Source organism: Corvus moneduloides, chromosome 3 (genome assembly GCF_009650955.1).
Source record: "Corvus moneduloides isolate bCorMon1 chromosome 3, bCorMon1.pri, whole genome shotgun sequence".
In the NCBI taxonomy this organism is placed as follows: Eukaryota; Metazoa; Chordata; class Aves; order Passeriformes; family Corvidae; genus Corvus; species Corvus moneduloides.
Window position 1 is genome coordinate 81,210,839 of NC_045478.1, and position 15,827 is coordinate 81,226,665.

General features: G+C 40.8%; 1 protein-coding gene across 1 annotated transcript in view; it reads right to left on the minus strand.

Moving 5' to 3' along the window:
• Nucleotides 1-8,041: 8,041 nt before the first annotated feature.
• The window catches only part of LOC116441692 (centromere protein J-like), a 38,828-nt gene continuing 31,042 nt past the window's right edge, over nucleotides 8,042-15,827 (minus strand). The window contains exons 11-17 of the mRNA XM_032103883.1: nucleotides 15,140-15,254; nucleotides 14,601-14,707; nucleotides 13,249-13,347; nucleotides 12,276-12,416; nucleotides 11,503-11,587; nucleotides 11,019-11,139; nucleotides 8,042-10,144 (exon numbers count right to left, since the gene is read on the minus strand). Coding sequence (XP_031959774.1) covers nucleotides 9,955-10,144; nucleotides 11,019-11,139; nucleotides 11,503-11,587; nucleotides 12,276-12,416; nucleotides 13,249-13,347; nucleotides 14,601-14,707; nucleotides 15,140-15,254 — 858 coding nt within the window. The 3' untranslated portion in view covers nucleotides 8,042-9,954. The remainder of the gene's footprint in view (nucleotides 10,145-11,018; nucleotides 11,140-11,502; nucleotides 11,588-12,275; nucleotides 12,417-13,248; nucleotides 13,348-14,600; nucleotides 14,708-15,139; nucleotides 15,255-15,827) is intronic.

Here is a 15,827-nt window from a genome sequence, read left to right on the forward strand (position 1 = left end):
GATTGCAGACAACACACATCACGTCATTGAACCATTAATTATAAAGATTTATGTTGGTGTTGTGCTGCATTCTTTAACACCTGCTATGAATAACATCAACCTATAAACTGGCTATATCTGCAGTTCGTATCAGTACACCACAGAATCAACCAACCACTGAGTCCACCAACTTTTCTTAGGTCAGCAGACAGCTGTGAATCTGCCCATGTCATCCCTCTATCCCAGCACCCTTTTTCTTTTGATTTTCCTGTCTCCAATTCTTCTGTCATGACTTACAGCAACTTCTTTCTAAAAGAGATGCCTTCTATGAGACAAAGTACTTCAGTGATGATGACCTTCCCCCACTTTCCCATCCAGGGACAGAGCTGTTTTCTAGATGAGCAGCCAGGCCATGGGGAACCTAGCCATGAGGAAGGTGCAGGTGACAGTGCAAGTCACAGAGAGATAGCGAGAAAAGGAGGATGGGCCTACAAGTCCTTGAGACCTGTATGTATCCTGCAGTGGCTCATCTCATTTCAACTTCTCTTTAGTTTTACCAAGATACGGATTTTTGTGTTTTTACTGCAAAGAGAAGAGTGTTACAGTGCAGTTACTGTGCAGTGTCCCTGCATCTTAATGAGAGAGCAATGTACAGACATCATGTTCATTACTGGTAATGCATCTCTGTGTGAGGCAGAGAGCATCAAAGGAATTGCAGACAAGCTGTCTTCATGTCCGAGATTAGTGCTGCCTCTGGAAATAAACTACATATAGCCAGTTAAGCTGTTGCCTGCCATGGAGATAACACTTGAAACTTCTTCCTCTCTGTTACTAACCACACCAGGAGGATGAGGCACCACTCAGTGTGACAAAAATGACAAAATTTGTGTGACAAAAATCCCCAAATTGTCTTTTAAATAGCAGCAGACTTCATGCTACTTTGCTGTCTCTCTTATATTTCTTGTTCCCAAGCATCTGGACTCCCCTTCAGACTTCACGTGTGTTGATTCATTGCTTTTCAAATGATGAGCTTTTTTCCAGATCTCATACAATAAAGTAAAATTCATTATGTCTTTCAGAAAAGAAGGTGACAGGTGCACTCCCTCAGTGCACTCCCAGATGCAGCTTTCTCTTGCACCTTTGCCCTGTCAGCTCAAAGGCAGGCTGTTGATCTCTCTGTTGGAAATACAAATGGCAAAACTATTGTGGCTGCAGAATCCTGACAACCTCCTATCTGCCCAGCATGCACAGACAGATATTATAGGTTGCTACTGATTTTCACCCTGCCCTGCTTCCCTCTCACAGAGAGAACAGCATCATGTTTCAGCACATCTCTGAATCCTCCTCTGATTCTCTTTTACAAAGGGATGTTCAATGGCAAGTGAAGCAAAGAGGATTTTTGACGTCAACATCATGATGAAAACCTCATCTGTGTGAATGTAATAACTTTTTATTTGTAATAACCCAACACAGAAGTCAGCATCCTGCTACACGAGATGCTCTACAACCTCAGAACAAAAAGATGATTCCTACCTAGATACCAGACAGATTTTTTTTAAATGTAGTTTCTCTTTTTACTCCTGTCTGGCTGGGACAGAGTTAATTTTGTTCATAGCAGTCCATATGGTGCTGTGTTTCAGATTTTTATAACTAAAACAGTGTTGATAACACACCAGTGTTTTGGCTATTGCTGAGTAGTGTTTGCAGAACATTCAGGTTTTCTTTTTCTCCACTCCTCCCCCTCAGTGAGTAGGTTGCACATGCCCAAGAAATTGGAAGGTGGTACAACCAGGATGGCTGAGACAGAGTGATGAAAGGGATATCCCATGCCACATGAAGCCATGCTCAGCAATAAGAGTTTGGGGCAAAAGAGCAGGACAAAGGTGTTTTGACCTTGTTGAGGACCTCACTATCACTGATATAGAATCAGCACACAAGATAGGACATTGTGGCCTGTGGTTTGGGGAGCTGTTTTTCACTCTTGATTTTTCACAGGACTTTATGTAGTCATTTCCTGAATGACAACTCTTCCATTGCACAGGGGCCATGAGGAAACACTGCTACCTTGAGAATGAAAGCCACAGCTACAGGTGGCAATGCAATGAACATGCTTTTGCCTGGGACAGGATGAATATAAAGGTGCCCATCAGTCTTGGACATGACTTAAATGAAATTGCCATTTATGACATTATTATGCATGGACAATATAGAGTTATAAAACTTACATGGTTTTGTTTATTGTAAAGGCTATAGGGATTTTGCTGCACAGTAGATATAAAAAAATTTAGGCAGAAGTTCAGCTAGGAACATATATTCACTGAAATACAAGAAAAAAAATGATAGTTGAGGTTGCTGTGACATGAGACATCTGCTGTTTCATGGCCAAGGAAGACTCCACAAGCCCTGCTTCAGTCTAACAGGTAGTGAATAGTACAGGTCTGTCTGTGCTGAGGCCTCAACCAGCAGCACGGTGTAGGTAGACTCACCCTTCTTCACCCCATGTGTCACTACCAGACAAGCTCTTACCTCACCCACAGAAGTGTTTATTTTGCAGTGAAACGATAACTTTTATCAGTCTGACCCTGAGTGTGTGAGGTTAACAAAAGCAGGTGTAGCCATCTCAATGGACGATAGCTTTGGGGTTTGAAGTGGTAGGCAGATTAATCCTGCCCCAGTCATGTGCCTGAAACCTTCAATAGCTCTAAGCCAGGCAATGGCAATAAGCCTGTTGATGCTTATCTACTGAATGCTCTGTGTTCCCTGATGTCATAGAGGATGACATCCTGCTCTCCCTTGGGGACAAGGCCAGGTTGGACGACACTGAGCAACTTGGGCTAGTGGGAGGTGTCCCTAGGCATGGCAGAGGGGTTGGAACTAGATGATCTTTAAGGTCCCTTCTGACCCAAACCATTCTGGTTCCATGATTCTAAGGTCTCTGCTTCTGGGTGCTGGTTGGCAACAGCAGTACATGGGTGTTAAGCTCGAGCATGGTCAGAGACAGCTGTGGCAGGTTTTGCATTGTGGAAGGATGTCTGCAAACTCACAGGTGGGTTTACAAGTTATGGGCTGAACATAGAACCCCCTGGGAATGAAGGCTGGTGAAGAGATGGGGGTTCATCTGGGCACATATTTATACATAGTGAGTGAAATTTATCTTCACTCATTTAGACCAAGGCCTAATCCTGGAGTTAGTGGCTCATAATTGCACTTCAGGAGCTTCTGCTTATATGTAATTTGACTTTCTTAAAAGTGAATAGGTGTTCTTTGTTAGTGCAAGTCGTTTGTTTTCTTTTCTTTGCACTTAATTATCTGAGAAATTGAAGCAGACATTTGTTATATCTAGGTTTGGTGAGCCAATTTCCTGTAAACTGGCATTCCCTGAATGCCAGAAGTTTAATTTCATTTCTTGAATGCCAGAGGTATGAAAGATGTTCAGTAATACAAGCTGATATGAACAAATCACCAAAGAAAGCTTCATTGTTCAGACATTATTAACAGTTTAATGTATGATTAACTAGTGGAGACTGTGATGGCACAGTTTACCACACACTGGGTGCATGTTCAACAGCAGAAACACTGCTAATAGCATTGTCCAGCAGTGCAGAAAAGGCAAAGCTAGCTGCAGTCTGCAAGGTGACTCATCCAAATGCTTGCCATGGCTGTATCCAATGACATCCTTTTTTTCTTAATTTAGTAATATTTGCCCCAGGATTTGAACCAGCTACTGTAAATCTTGTTTAGTTTTGTGTGGTTGGGTTTTTTACTGTGTTTGTCTTTTTGTCTTTTTGGTTGGTTGGTTGTGGTTTGCTTCTTGTTTCTAATTCATTTTTTTCTTAGCATGTGGCATAGTGCTGTTTAATAAGCAGACAGGGCAAAGAATTCCCAGGAAAGAAAGTGGAAGCAAAGATAGCCATAATTTTCTGGGGCCAGCACATTAGGTTTGTGTGCAAGCTCAGCAGCAAGCCCCCAGATTTCTGTGGCTGAAAACAATGACTGGCTGCAAGAGACACAACAAGGCTACTTTCCCCTTCATGGTGTTTTACGTAAGTCCTATTACATCACAACCATACTTCAGTAACCACTTGCCATGTTTCTCTCCTGTTCCCTATAAACCCCTCACTCAAGGAAAGGTCTCACTAAGGATAATTCAACTGCAGTCTGTCTCTGATCTGTAAGGGGATTCTCAGAAATAATCCCAGTGCAGTTTAGATCTTGCTCCCTCCCTTCAAACACCAGTTCAAACCTGAGATGGAAGATTACTGCAGGTCTAACTGTCAAACATCACTAAATATTTTAATATACATATTAATATTGGAATATAGAATTACATATTACTTTGCAATGTGGAAAGTCATTGTATACAGAAGTTCAAATTTTGGCCACAGTCTCAGCCATTAATGATGCCTAAAATCTCTCTCCAGTAGGAGCCTTATTCCTCACACCCTGGACCAAGCTTGCTTCAAATCCCTTCTTTTTTAGTCAAGAATTCCCTCGCTATGATGCCATGATGATTTTTTGCCTTTTCTTTTATACCCCTGTTATACCTTTTTTACTACTTCTGTATTCTTAGTGCTTTTTGCCTACATTCTTGGACTTGTTTGTCAAGCTAAGAGACTAAACATTTTAGAAGCTTCGTAGCTAGGGATCAGTGTGCCCCAGACCCCAAGGTCCTCTCCAGAACACATTCTGTAAACCAAGATAGAACCATCCAGGGGAAGGCTCCTTGGGGAGGGGGGCTCACTTGAGCCTCTCATTGGGGAATCTTTGATAGATATGCTAATTAGGAAAACCTATAATGTTATACCAGATCTTTTGTGGGGTGCATGATTGAGGTGTGCATTTCAGTGCATTTGACCTGGATGTAGTGCACCTAAGGATCCTTAAAATAAATTCCAAGGTAAAATCCCTTTTCCCCTTCTAGCCATGTTTGACTCTTGATTTTAAGACCAGGAAAGGCATCAGCTACACAACGTAAGATGGGCCAGGACTATTTTCAACTCACACACTACAGGGCAGAGTATTCCCAGGAAAGAAAGTCCTATGGTAAAGTAATCATATGCTTCCAGCCCCACTGCCCTGCTTCCCAGCATTCCAAAAAACCTCCTGGACACTTCTCTATGCATTGGACAGCCATGACATAGGTATATCATATGAGAGAGCCACAAATGTGAGAGTGTAGAGAGAAACATGTTTTTTCTTCCTGGAAGATTTTTAAATTTTTTTCTCACATTCAAATAAAGTGATGAGAATCCTGAGCTGTTCTGTGACTTGTGAAACTTTTGAATTATGTTAATTTACATTTTGATAATAGTAAGGCATTTCATTTCACATTTGGGCTTTTAGTTTTAAAACTAAATTGGCATTGAAAAAAGTCTTCCTGCACCATCGTCTCTTAAAAAATGAAAAGAGGATATTATGACAATTTCAAAACAAGATAATTAAAATTAAGTAAGAGCTATCACAAGATTACATTTGTGCTCTGGGAAAAAAAAATTCCATTTCAATAAATGGTATTTTTTCCACAGAAATTTGTCCCTCGCCAACACAACTGCACATTGCTCAATGCAGTACTTCCAGGTGTGACTTTTTCCCTTTTTTTCTGTAGTTGTTTGGGAGGCAGATGTTACTCATTCTGGAGTCTAAAATTCAACCTGAAAAGAAAAAGCAAGGAGACCACTACAGTAACAGGATGTGAAGGAGTCTTGTCTAGCATACAGACCATTCACTTTGTATTTTTTTTCCTTGCTACTTTCTGAGAGAAGGCCGAGGTTAGTATGTTAATGTTTTGTCAGAATGATCCTCAGCTCAAACACTGTTCTCTCATGCAAGACACTCTCTGCCCCAAATATGGAATCTAATCCTCAGGGACAACTAGACTGTAGGGGTTCAGCACAGCAGTTTTCCAGAAAAATAAAACTGAGAGAAAGAGCAACTCTTTCAAATCTACAGATCCATGGGTCTTTTTCCTCTGTGCCACCAGCCAGCTGGGCAGGTCTTTGAGTCTTGTGTATGTTGAACTAGCTGGGTAGGGAAGAGCACACTTAACGAACTGTCTATGTGAGAATTGCTATGTGCAATGTGACTCAGAATGCATTTCCTACTCACAAAAATAGATGGGGTCCATCACCCACTTCCATTATAGATAAGGGGTAATGGTATTTCATTCAGAATCCACGTATATTTCTATGGAACATTATTTTCTTCAAGTGGAAGTGATGAGACAAGAAGGTGCCCTGCTCCTCAGGAATTGGAGAGGAGCTCATCAGTGGAATAGCAGAAGATTTTCAGTGAGTTAAATCAGCATATGTCAGAGGAGGAAAAGAGCATTGGAATCAACAGGCATTTACCTACTCTCTACTATCAGTTTTGCATTGGGCTTTATGATCTTAACCAAGAGAGTTTGCTCAGAGCAGGGCAACATATTAAGTTAATATGACGTGCCAGTAATGCAGTAGTGCAAAGAAAGTCACCTTAAAGCAAGATGGAAGTGAAAGCAGATGACTATGATACAAGAGGTATCTTGAGGCTGTTGGAGTTTCATCTCCATGAGAATGTTTATGACAAATTCAAGCTGTGGCTTTTAGAACTCAACTAAAATCCAGCCTTGTGTTTAGGCTGTTCCACGGATGACACTGTGAGAGGAAAACTTTTTCATAGTATTGCTGAACTGCTGAACTGCAAGCAGATTGACACTTTCAGGCCAAACCAAGTGACTGGGATGAAGGCTGGCAGAAGGCGTGTGCCCTAGAGCAGAGATGGTGAGAGTGCCTGGCTTACTCACTTACGAAAAAGTGGCTAAATGTACTTCTGCTCCTTCTCGACAACCTGCCCTGCAGGCTGTAAGAAGATCAATTCCTAAGGTGGCTGTCCTAAAGAAGAAAACTGCCAGAGCACTTCCAAGAAAAACACTGACTTCCCAGCTGCAGGGAAAAATACCATGCCAAAATTACTCTTCCGAGCAAAAGGTGACACTAAAAATAACCAAATCCCAGGAGGCTGGGCATTGTCCACATAGGTCTGCCCTACTCAGTTGCTGGTTACCCTTACCTGACTTTTGTAACTATGAGCTAACCACGTACGTGTTTCCTCTGATAAAGACCAGAGGCCAACACCCCTGGCTGTCTGAATAGAACTCTGTTCAGAAGTCACAGCATATTCTAAATTTGAACAAAAATTGAGGCCAAATACTGGCTGTAGCATGTTTTTGCTAATGCCAGAAAAACCTGTGAAAATACAGAAGTGGGATTTCCCAAATGTGTTCCATCTCCCAGAAGGATTCATGAAAATTTCACTGTATATCTTCCAGGACAAAAACATTGAGAAGTAGCTATGTGTGTTGCTATACTTAAGCACAATATGCAGTCACACTTAATTTGGATTATTTTGGGGTTATTTTTGTTCCTACAGCTATGAACTATAAATGGTAGAGCCATTGCTTCTGGTTAACTAAGGCAAATGGAAGGTGGAGGAGAGCGGGTGTGAGAATCAGCCTGTGAAAAACAAAGTGGGATGTGTCAGAACTCATCTGCAAAGGACTCTCGGTTATAACATACCTGACAGAGCTTGTCATTCATGCAGGTGTTTTTCTGCCTTTTCATTTTCAAACCCAGTGTGTGCCCTTTATGCCAAAATTCCGTTTACTATTATATTATAAAATATCACCTCAAAAACATGTCTTGATAAAATGATGGGCGGGCAAAATCTTTAGTAACCTCCCCTTTGGTTTCCCCAGAGGAAGGTTTGCCACTGATTTTGCCAGAGGGCAGCACCAGGCCCGTGTCTATGCACCACTACAGCCTCACTGTAAGCTGGTGCTAACGAGGTGGATATACACACAGCACGGTGAGTGCCTACATCAGCAAGGTGTTTGCACTCGGACATCGAACATCGCTGCGTGCACAGCTCTGGGGACTGCCTTCCACATTCCCCATGTGTCTGTCACACAGCTGCAGGACCGTGGGCCAAATTATTCCACAGCCAAAATGCTTCCTGCAAGTAGAGTCAAGAGTGCTTAATTAAGCAAGGAGCAAGCAGTGCGATAACAAAATTGTTCTTTATTTAGTTTACAATTAGGAGGGATTACTTATCCACAGAATTCTATGATTCACTGACAGGTTATTGAATAGCAAACAGTGATTTAAGGCTAAAAGCTCCGAGCAAAGCCTGTTTTCTGATTTACTACAGAAACAAAAAGAATGTCAGCATTTTAAGCAGAGAACAGGGACCTTTTGTTAAAGGAATTCTTGGGAATAAAAACAATGGTTCTTTATAAAACATTGGTATCATATCTAGTTTCCCAGCCAAACTGAAAACACTAGCCACATTCAATTTTTTATGATGCTTAATTGAGAAAAAAAATCAACATATATTTGTTTTGGTCAGCATAAGGTAGCACAAACTGAAATTCTTAGTGAAACACGTGGAAAAGAATGATGCCTTGAATTCATTTTGATTAAAGTTTTCTTTTAAAAAACAAATAAAATACATTAAATATTTCAATAGTGGAAAGCAGGAGTGTTATGAAGCAGTTAAGGGAAAACAATGCAATTTTATCATTACACAAGCTGATATCAAACTGCATGGATGCTCACAGCCTCATAATTAAATTGATAAACTGAAGCATGTGTATGGTAAATATCAGCAATGCTTCTTGCTCTTTCTTTGAAAGATGCTCTGCAATTTGAGTGGTGATTTTTTGATTGTATGAGCCCCTGGAAACAGAAGAGAAGAGTGAGTAATTCCATAATGTTGCAATTTTTGCACTTAGGTGTGAGAAAAGGCCAAAGCAGTATGCCATGGGAGAGTACTTGTTTGAAGGGCATAAAGAGATAATTTGGTATCTCAGTCAGTGGGCAGGTAATGAGCTGAGCTCTACAAGAGAAGAGTTTCAGTGATATGGAAAAATTCACTTCACTGGAAGTGTTGAAGGTTGGATGGGGCTTTGAGCAATCTGGTCTAGTGGAAGGTGTCTCTACCCATGGCAGGGGGAGTTGGAACTAGATGATTTTTAAAGTCCTTTCCAATCCAAACTCTTCTATGGTTTTCTGACAAGCAGTCTATGGGGAAGGCAGTTGAAAGCAGCATCTGATAAATTATTAATCCCTCTAAGTATCAAGTGCCATCCAAAGAACCTTACATGTGGAGAGATGCACTGACCAGAAATATTTTTGCACTACAGGAAGAATAAAAGCAGTAGTGGGAAAGGTTATTTCAAAGACAAAGCAACACAGAGGAAAGATTGCTGTAGGAAGAAGAAAGATCCAGAAGATCCAGATCTTTGATCCAGAATAATTACTAGGATGGAACAAACATTACATTTTATTTTCAAATGCATGAGGCAGAGTTTTTAGATTTTGATCGTATAATTATTGAATAACTTTGGTTGGAAGGGACATCCAGAGCTGTGACTGTTCACCCCACTCCTGCTCAGGTTTTTGATCTAATGTCCAGCTCATGATAAGCCCTCATACATGCTGGGAAATTCTGCTCCAAAAAATCCAAACAAACTGAAAACCTTAATCACTTCCAGACCTTTTGTGATAATTAACTGAGGAAATAAAAACCTTATGTAGATTTACTTTAGTCAGCATATGACAGCACGGAACTATTGGTTCTTATTTGAGGTTCTTATGCCATAGTTCTTAATTGTAGTCACTTCCATAGCAAATTGCAGAAAAAATAGGGAAAGTGCGATCAGTACCATGAAAAAAACAATTTGATGAGAAATACTGTAGGTATTTATTTTAATGTTGAATACACAAGGAGGGTGTGACTGCATCTCCTTCAGTCTCACTCAAGAGACATTTCATTCAGGTAGGGTTATTCCAGTCTAAGCACGAGTTGCTGAGCCAAAGTAATTTCAACCCTACAGATCCATCCATTCATTTTCCCAAGTTAAATCTTCCTTACAGTTCTGGCCTGCCAAGAAAACGGCTTGAGCTGCATATGTACAGTGCAGTCCCCTGCAGGGAGGAATCACTTCTTATCTAGGATGAGATTACCCTCCTCATCTTTGATTTGAACTCGTCCAGTGGAGTACTTGGTTTCCTGTCTGCCATTGCAGAACACAGTTTTCACGGTGCCGTCTGGGTACTCCCTCCTCCTGAACTGCGCAGTGTGAATCTCTCTTTGGCCATCACTGAATACCACGATTTTATCTCCATTCCTGAAAGAAACAGCAATGAATGAAGTGATGAGAAAGCACTGTCTGTTATTAACCTGTCTCACAGAGTTGTCTAATGTAACTCAATCAAATTAGAAAATAATGTCAAGTGGAAAACCTCAAGATTTACATGGGATGGCATTAGAAATCTGGTCTCATAAAAAGACTCCAACACATAGTATAATAGCTAATGGATGGTGAGATCTGAATTGTACATGACTTCATGCAGGAATCTCAAGGCATTTTGAGGAAATCCAGAAAATCCATTTTACCACTGCATCCTTCCTCTTCGTCAGAAGAGACATGTGAGTCCTGTTGCTGTTTTTCTGATCTTGCATGGAGGAATAGAGAGACAACACAGATTCACAGAATATGACTTGGAAGAGACCAACAAGGATTATCAAGTCCAGCTCTTAAGTGAATAGCCCATTCAGGGGTCAAACCCACAACCTTGGTGTTTATTAGCACCATGCTCTAACCGACTGACCTAATCTCAGTCCTTGCCCAATATTAGAGGGGGAGCCAAGCACCTGGGAATAGAGCTCAGGAGCCCTCATCCTGAGTGCTTTAGTACCCACATTGCTAACACTGACAACTGGTGATCTCCCAACAGCTCTGGACAGTGTAAATTTACATGGAACTAAATGAGGAATATTTCACAATCATTTCGGCTGTGGTGAGTGGTCACCTATTATTCAAGGTGGAAGTGAATTTTCAGTGCCATATTCTTGAAAAAAAAGAATTAAATTATTTTACAAATTCTTTTTCACTTCATCTGGAAATTTCCCAACTATGCAAAATCCAGCCACATTTCTAAATGTCAGTATTGTTGTACCTGTGTCCAAAGCCTAGTTCCCATTGTTTACACAGGACTTACTTTTCTACTTTTACTACTGTGCCATCTGGGAAAAAAGTTTCCTTCAGTCCATCACTATAGAGGCACTTCACCGTGTGATCTGGGAACACAATTTCTTGTGTGCCATCAGGATAATGCTTTTCTGTGGAAAGAAGATGCAAAAAGTCTGTCTAGTGTTCTTTCAGGTTGCTTTACACGAAGCTAAGTCAGGATTTTTTTTTTTTTGGACATTGTAGTGTAGGATGGAAATTATATCCACAATACTGGTAAAAGAAATGAAAGAATCACATAATCATATAAGCAGAATTGGAAGACCTACGTTTACATTCCATTATTGTATTTGCTTTGAAGTGGTGAAGTGATGGAATATACTAAAAGTGAAATGCAATATACTAAATGTGAAATGGCAAGAAGATACCCAATCTGCTGGAGTCAGAATTCAGACCACAGTTTCATAACAGAAATAAATCTGCACAAACGCTCATGTTTATGAGCTCTTGCATACCTATCTGATTATTAGAGAATTGCAGCACCTCCAGGCCATCTGGATAAGCAGTGTGAGTTGTCTGTGCATCTGCATAATAATAAATCTGGAAGGAGAGTGAGATGATAGCAGCATGTTCACAATATTTGCATAAGCAGATTCAACCACAACAATGTGCTCAAAAGTAAACCATCTTTAAAAAGTCATTTGAAGGTCATTTGCTGCATCTGCCACGCATAAAGTCGCTATGTTCACATTGCTGTTCCTTCCTCTAATTCACACTCAAGGTTGTGTCTAGATGATGCTACTTTCATCTCTGTAGTGTGCAGGAGAACAGTGCAAACAGGAGAGTCATCCTCCCACCTCTTTGCTCTGGCCCTCCTCCTATTAATTAACTATTAATTTAAAATAAACCCAGTGCTGCCAAGGCCTCACTTATTTCCGCTTTAGCTCACATTAACTATTTATATTTACATAATGACGACAGGGAAGAACCCCCTGTACTACCTATTCCACAAATGTATAAAAACCAGTCCTTTCTTCAGATGGCTGCCCATGCCCCTTGCCTTCATTCAGTCTCCTGCTTGGCCACCTACACATTTGTTCCTTCTTTCACTGTTACCTTCACACTTTTCCACTTTTTCCTTTGTGGATGAAGCAGTTTCACTGCTCACTGTTGTTAAACCAACACCCTTCCTCATCAGTTTCTCCCAGAATTGATAGATCAAGATAAATTATAGAACCTTACTGCAAAATAATTTTATTTTCCTTGAAGAAAATGAAGAGTTACACACCACCCTCTGATCCGGCATGATCTTCTTTACATCTCCATTGGAAAAGCTAATCGTTGTCATCCTTTTATCAGCACTAATTTCCTTTTTAGTACCATCGCGGAAAGTGAGGATTCGGCGTCCATCAGAAAGCACCTCTTCTACCTTCAAACACACAGAGCATCCAATGTAAACTAAGTCAAAGGAAATGAGCAGCATTGCACTGGCTTCCAATTAAATTGGAGCTTGAAGGACGTCATGCTATATCTTTGTATTTCAAAAGTTATCTCTGCAGAACAGGCATTAATTTTGACTCATTTGTCTGTAAGAGGCCGAAAGACATTTTCTTTTCACAAGATGAACTTACCTGTAGCATGTTTCAGGTTCTCACCCCACCACTTTGTTTTAATGTTAAGCAAAATTAGGCGCACAGCCCTGTGGCAATAAGGAAGACAGTCGGGTTTTTTCCTGACCAACCTTAGTAAATTATGATCCAGACTCATTTCATATATGGTTGTGCATCTTCCACAGAGGTCACTTGAGATACCTGGTTCTGGATTGTCTGAACCAAAATGATTGAACTTCATGTATTAACAGAGATTGATGACACAGTAGTTTAAGAACCATTTCTTTCCAAGTAAACCTGGATGGACATTAAGTACTACAGAATTCATTTTGGCTGCATGCACAGACCTGAAAATTTGCTTGAGTCTTCTTATTCACAGCAGGCAATAATTCCATTAGTGTGCTCTTCTACAAAAAATACACTAGTCAGAGAAGACTTCATACCCAGCATAGCCTCTGGTTAATCAGTTTTCCTGGTGTTACTATAACAGTTGGTTCTGTTCAGCATAGTTTAATTCATTTGGTGAAGTCCAAAGAAGTAAACAATCAGAAGATGCATTACAGTTTTGTCATATGGTTCCAGTTTTATCAGAATTCCCACAAAAGGGAATATCTGCCCCCCGCCCCAAAAACAAAAGCTATTTTCTCTCACCTTTCCATCATGATACTCTATTTTTTCCTGCACCTCTTCCTCATGCTTTCTTCTTTCTTGATGTAACGTTGACCTTCTAGATAATATTGATTTTGGAGGCTACATTATGAAAACATCACAGTTATATAAACAGAAATGTTTTAAAAATATGTTTGTTAACTTAAAACAACTGTGCAAAAAACTTATTTACTTTTCCACACAGAGGAAAGATTCCCTTCTTTCTGGTATTGCCTTGTATTTGCAATGAATTTTCATATTTTATCTGCAACTAGAAATGTTGCATATTAATTGTAGTTTTCTTCAGTTTGCAAAGCAAAAGTAGTAAAACAGAAGTCCAAAAATGAGATTATAAAAGTGCATTCTGGCAAAGTTATGCTGTAAAAATGGAGAGAATAAACCCAGGAACAGAGAGCAGAACTATCTCTGAGTATTGGTTTACTGATTTACGAGGAAAGGTACTTGTACTAGCTAGAGTCACTCTTCCAAAACAAATTACATGGCTCTTAGCTGCTAGGTAGTGCTCTCTGTGTAACTAAGGGCTATTCTGGATGTTATAATTCCAGTTTACCATTACCAGGAGTGCTCTTTGCAGTCTGGCATGGTAAAGGAGCCTTAAGTTAAGTGACATCTGGCACACAGCATCCGGGGCAGTTACAAGCTAACGTTAATTACAGTTTGAAGATGTGGTGAATTTTGAATTATGGGATCCAAAGGAACAGGGAGAACTGCTCCCCACAGGACAATGATGTGCTTCAGTAAATAGCTATAAACACCATGCTCAAAGTTCCCAGATCCATCCCTAAAGCTGTGTCTGCTACATAGCATAGGAAGTGGGAACAGAGTATTTTCTTTTTCTCGGTGTGTTTTATTTCTGCTCACAAATGGAAAGAACACAGCTGCTGCTCATGTAAGAACTAGAATCATAAGTAGCTCAAACCTTTGTTTGAGCATCCAGAGAAGCAGAACTGTCTGTAGATACTTTGTTGCCACATGCAGTTAAGCCACTTCTCCTGTGTGTAGTCACAAAAGCCACTTTATTCTGAGCTCTTAGCAATTTTTCTGTCTTTTTAAGAGCTTCTTCTTCCTGAGGCAAAATTAAAATATTAACTAACAACATAAATCTATTATTGTTTAAGAGTTGTGCAGAAATATATTGATAAAGATATCTGTCCTATAATTTGAAAGCCATTGCAATATTGTTTTAAAGACTGCACTTATATAATGAGTAAATGCAAAAAAATAAAGCCAGGAGAGTATTGTTCCCAAATGAATGGGAGTTAGCATGCTGTATATGAAAACTAATACCGCAGACTCACTGTAACCCTGTTTTATAGAGTTGCATGGCAAAATACCTCTGTTTCTTCATTGTTCTTGCAGGGTGCAAAGCTGCAAGTGTCATTGCTGTGGTTATGTGAGAGGGATGTGTCTTCTGAGCTATATGAAATGGGCAAAGGTGTCCCTGTAAGAAAAATCAAAGAAAAAGGGGTCATTGAAAGCATATGAAAATTGCTGAATCACATTTCCATACATATCTCAGGCTTTTAAAATATGCTGTCTCTCAGAGTCTTGCAACACATTGCTTCTTACACTGATAATGTTTGCTAACAGCTTGTCCATCTTCCCAAATGTGCTTTGTCCTGGACCAAAATGAAATGCAGTCCACACCCCTTCTCCCACCTTCTGAACCTCTGGGACAACAAACTCAGTGAGTAAGTGGGTGACAGCACAGTCTTCTCTCCCTCTCTTGTAAAATATAAATTTGGCAATACTTCTAAGAATCATAGGAGTGTTTTAGTGACTGACATTCTCTGTGAGTCAAGAGTTGGGGACCAGTGTCTCCAAGTCATTTGCAGACCACTTTAAGCAGGCAGGAAGTTTCTATATATCTTACCTTTTACACAGGAAGATGAGCTGGGCTCCTTAAAACAACCACTCAGATGTGAGACAGCTCCAGGTGATTTCCTACCATTATACCTTCCTCCAGTAGGAGAGAGCTGATGTACAACCTGAAGAAAAATGGAGAGGCCCTGGCCTACAGTCGTGCTTCACTTTAACACGGGAGCTATCAGTGATATGGCAAGAGCATGCTGTACACTTCTCCTTCCTAGGAGTTTAGCTGTCTGTGTGTGGATATTGTGCAGGTGTCTAAGCTTGGTTCAGAATGTTGTGGAGTAAGAAAGGAGGGTGGAAGATCTGGAATAAGTCTAAAACAGGGCTAAGTCCCCCCACTTCCCCCATCCCTTCTCTTGGGAACTGCACTTCATTTGCTCCATGGTGGATTGCACTGCAGTAATGTCTGTGCCTGGCCATACACCTCACTGATCCAAATCCCAGCCCTGACCCATGGGATGACTTCCTGTCATGACCCCAGGTCTGTCTCATCACTATGGGCTTTGACAATGGGGATTTTGGTCTGGCCCTCCCTTGCATCCCCAGCCTGCCCTCCTCCCTGGCTGGGGCCGTGGGATAGGCACTGCCCTGCTGGACTCCATGAGCTGCCTCTAGTGCTCCAAGCCCCTGGCCTCCCTGGGAACCACTGGCCCCTGCAGTCCCCCAATGCTTGGTGCACGTGATCACCC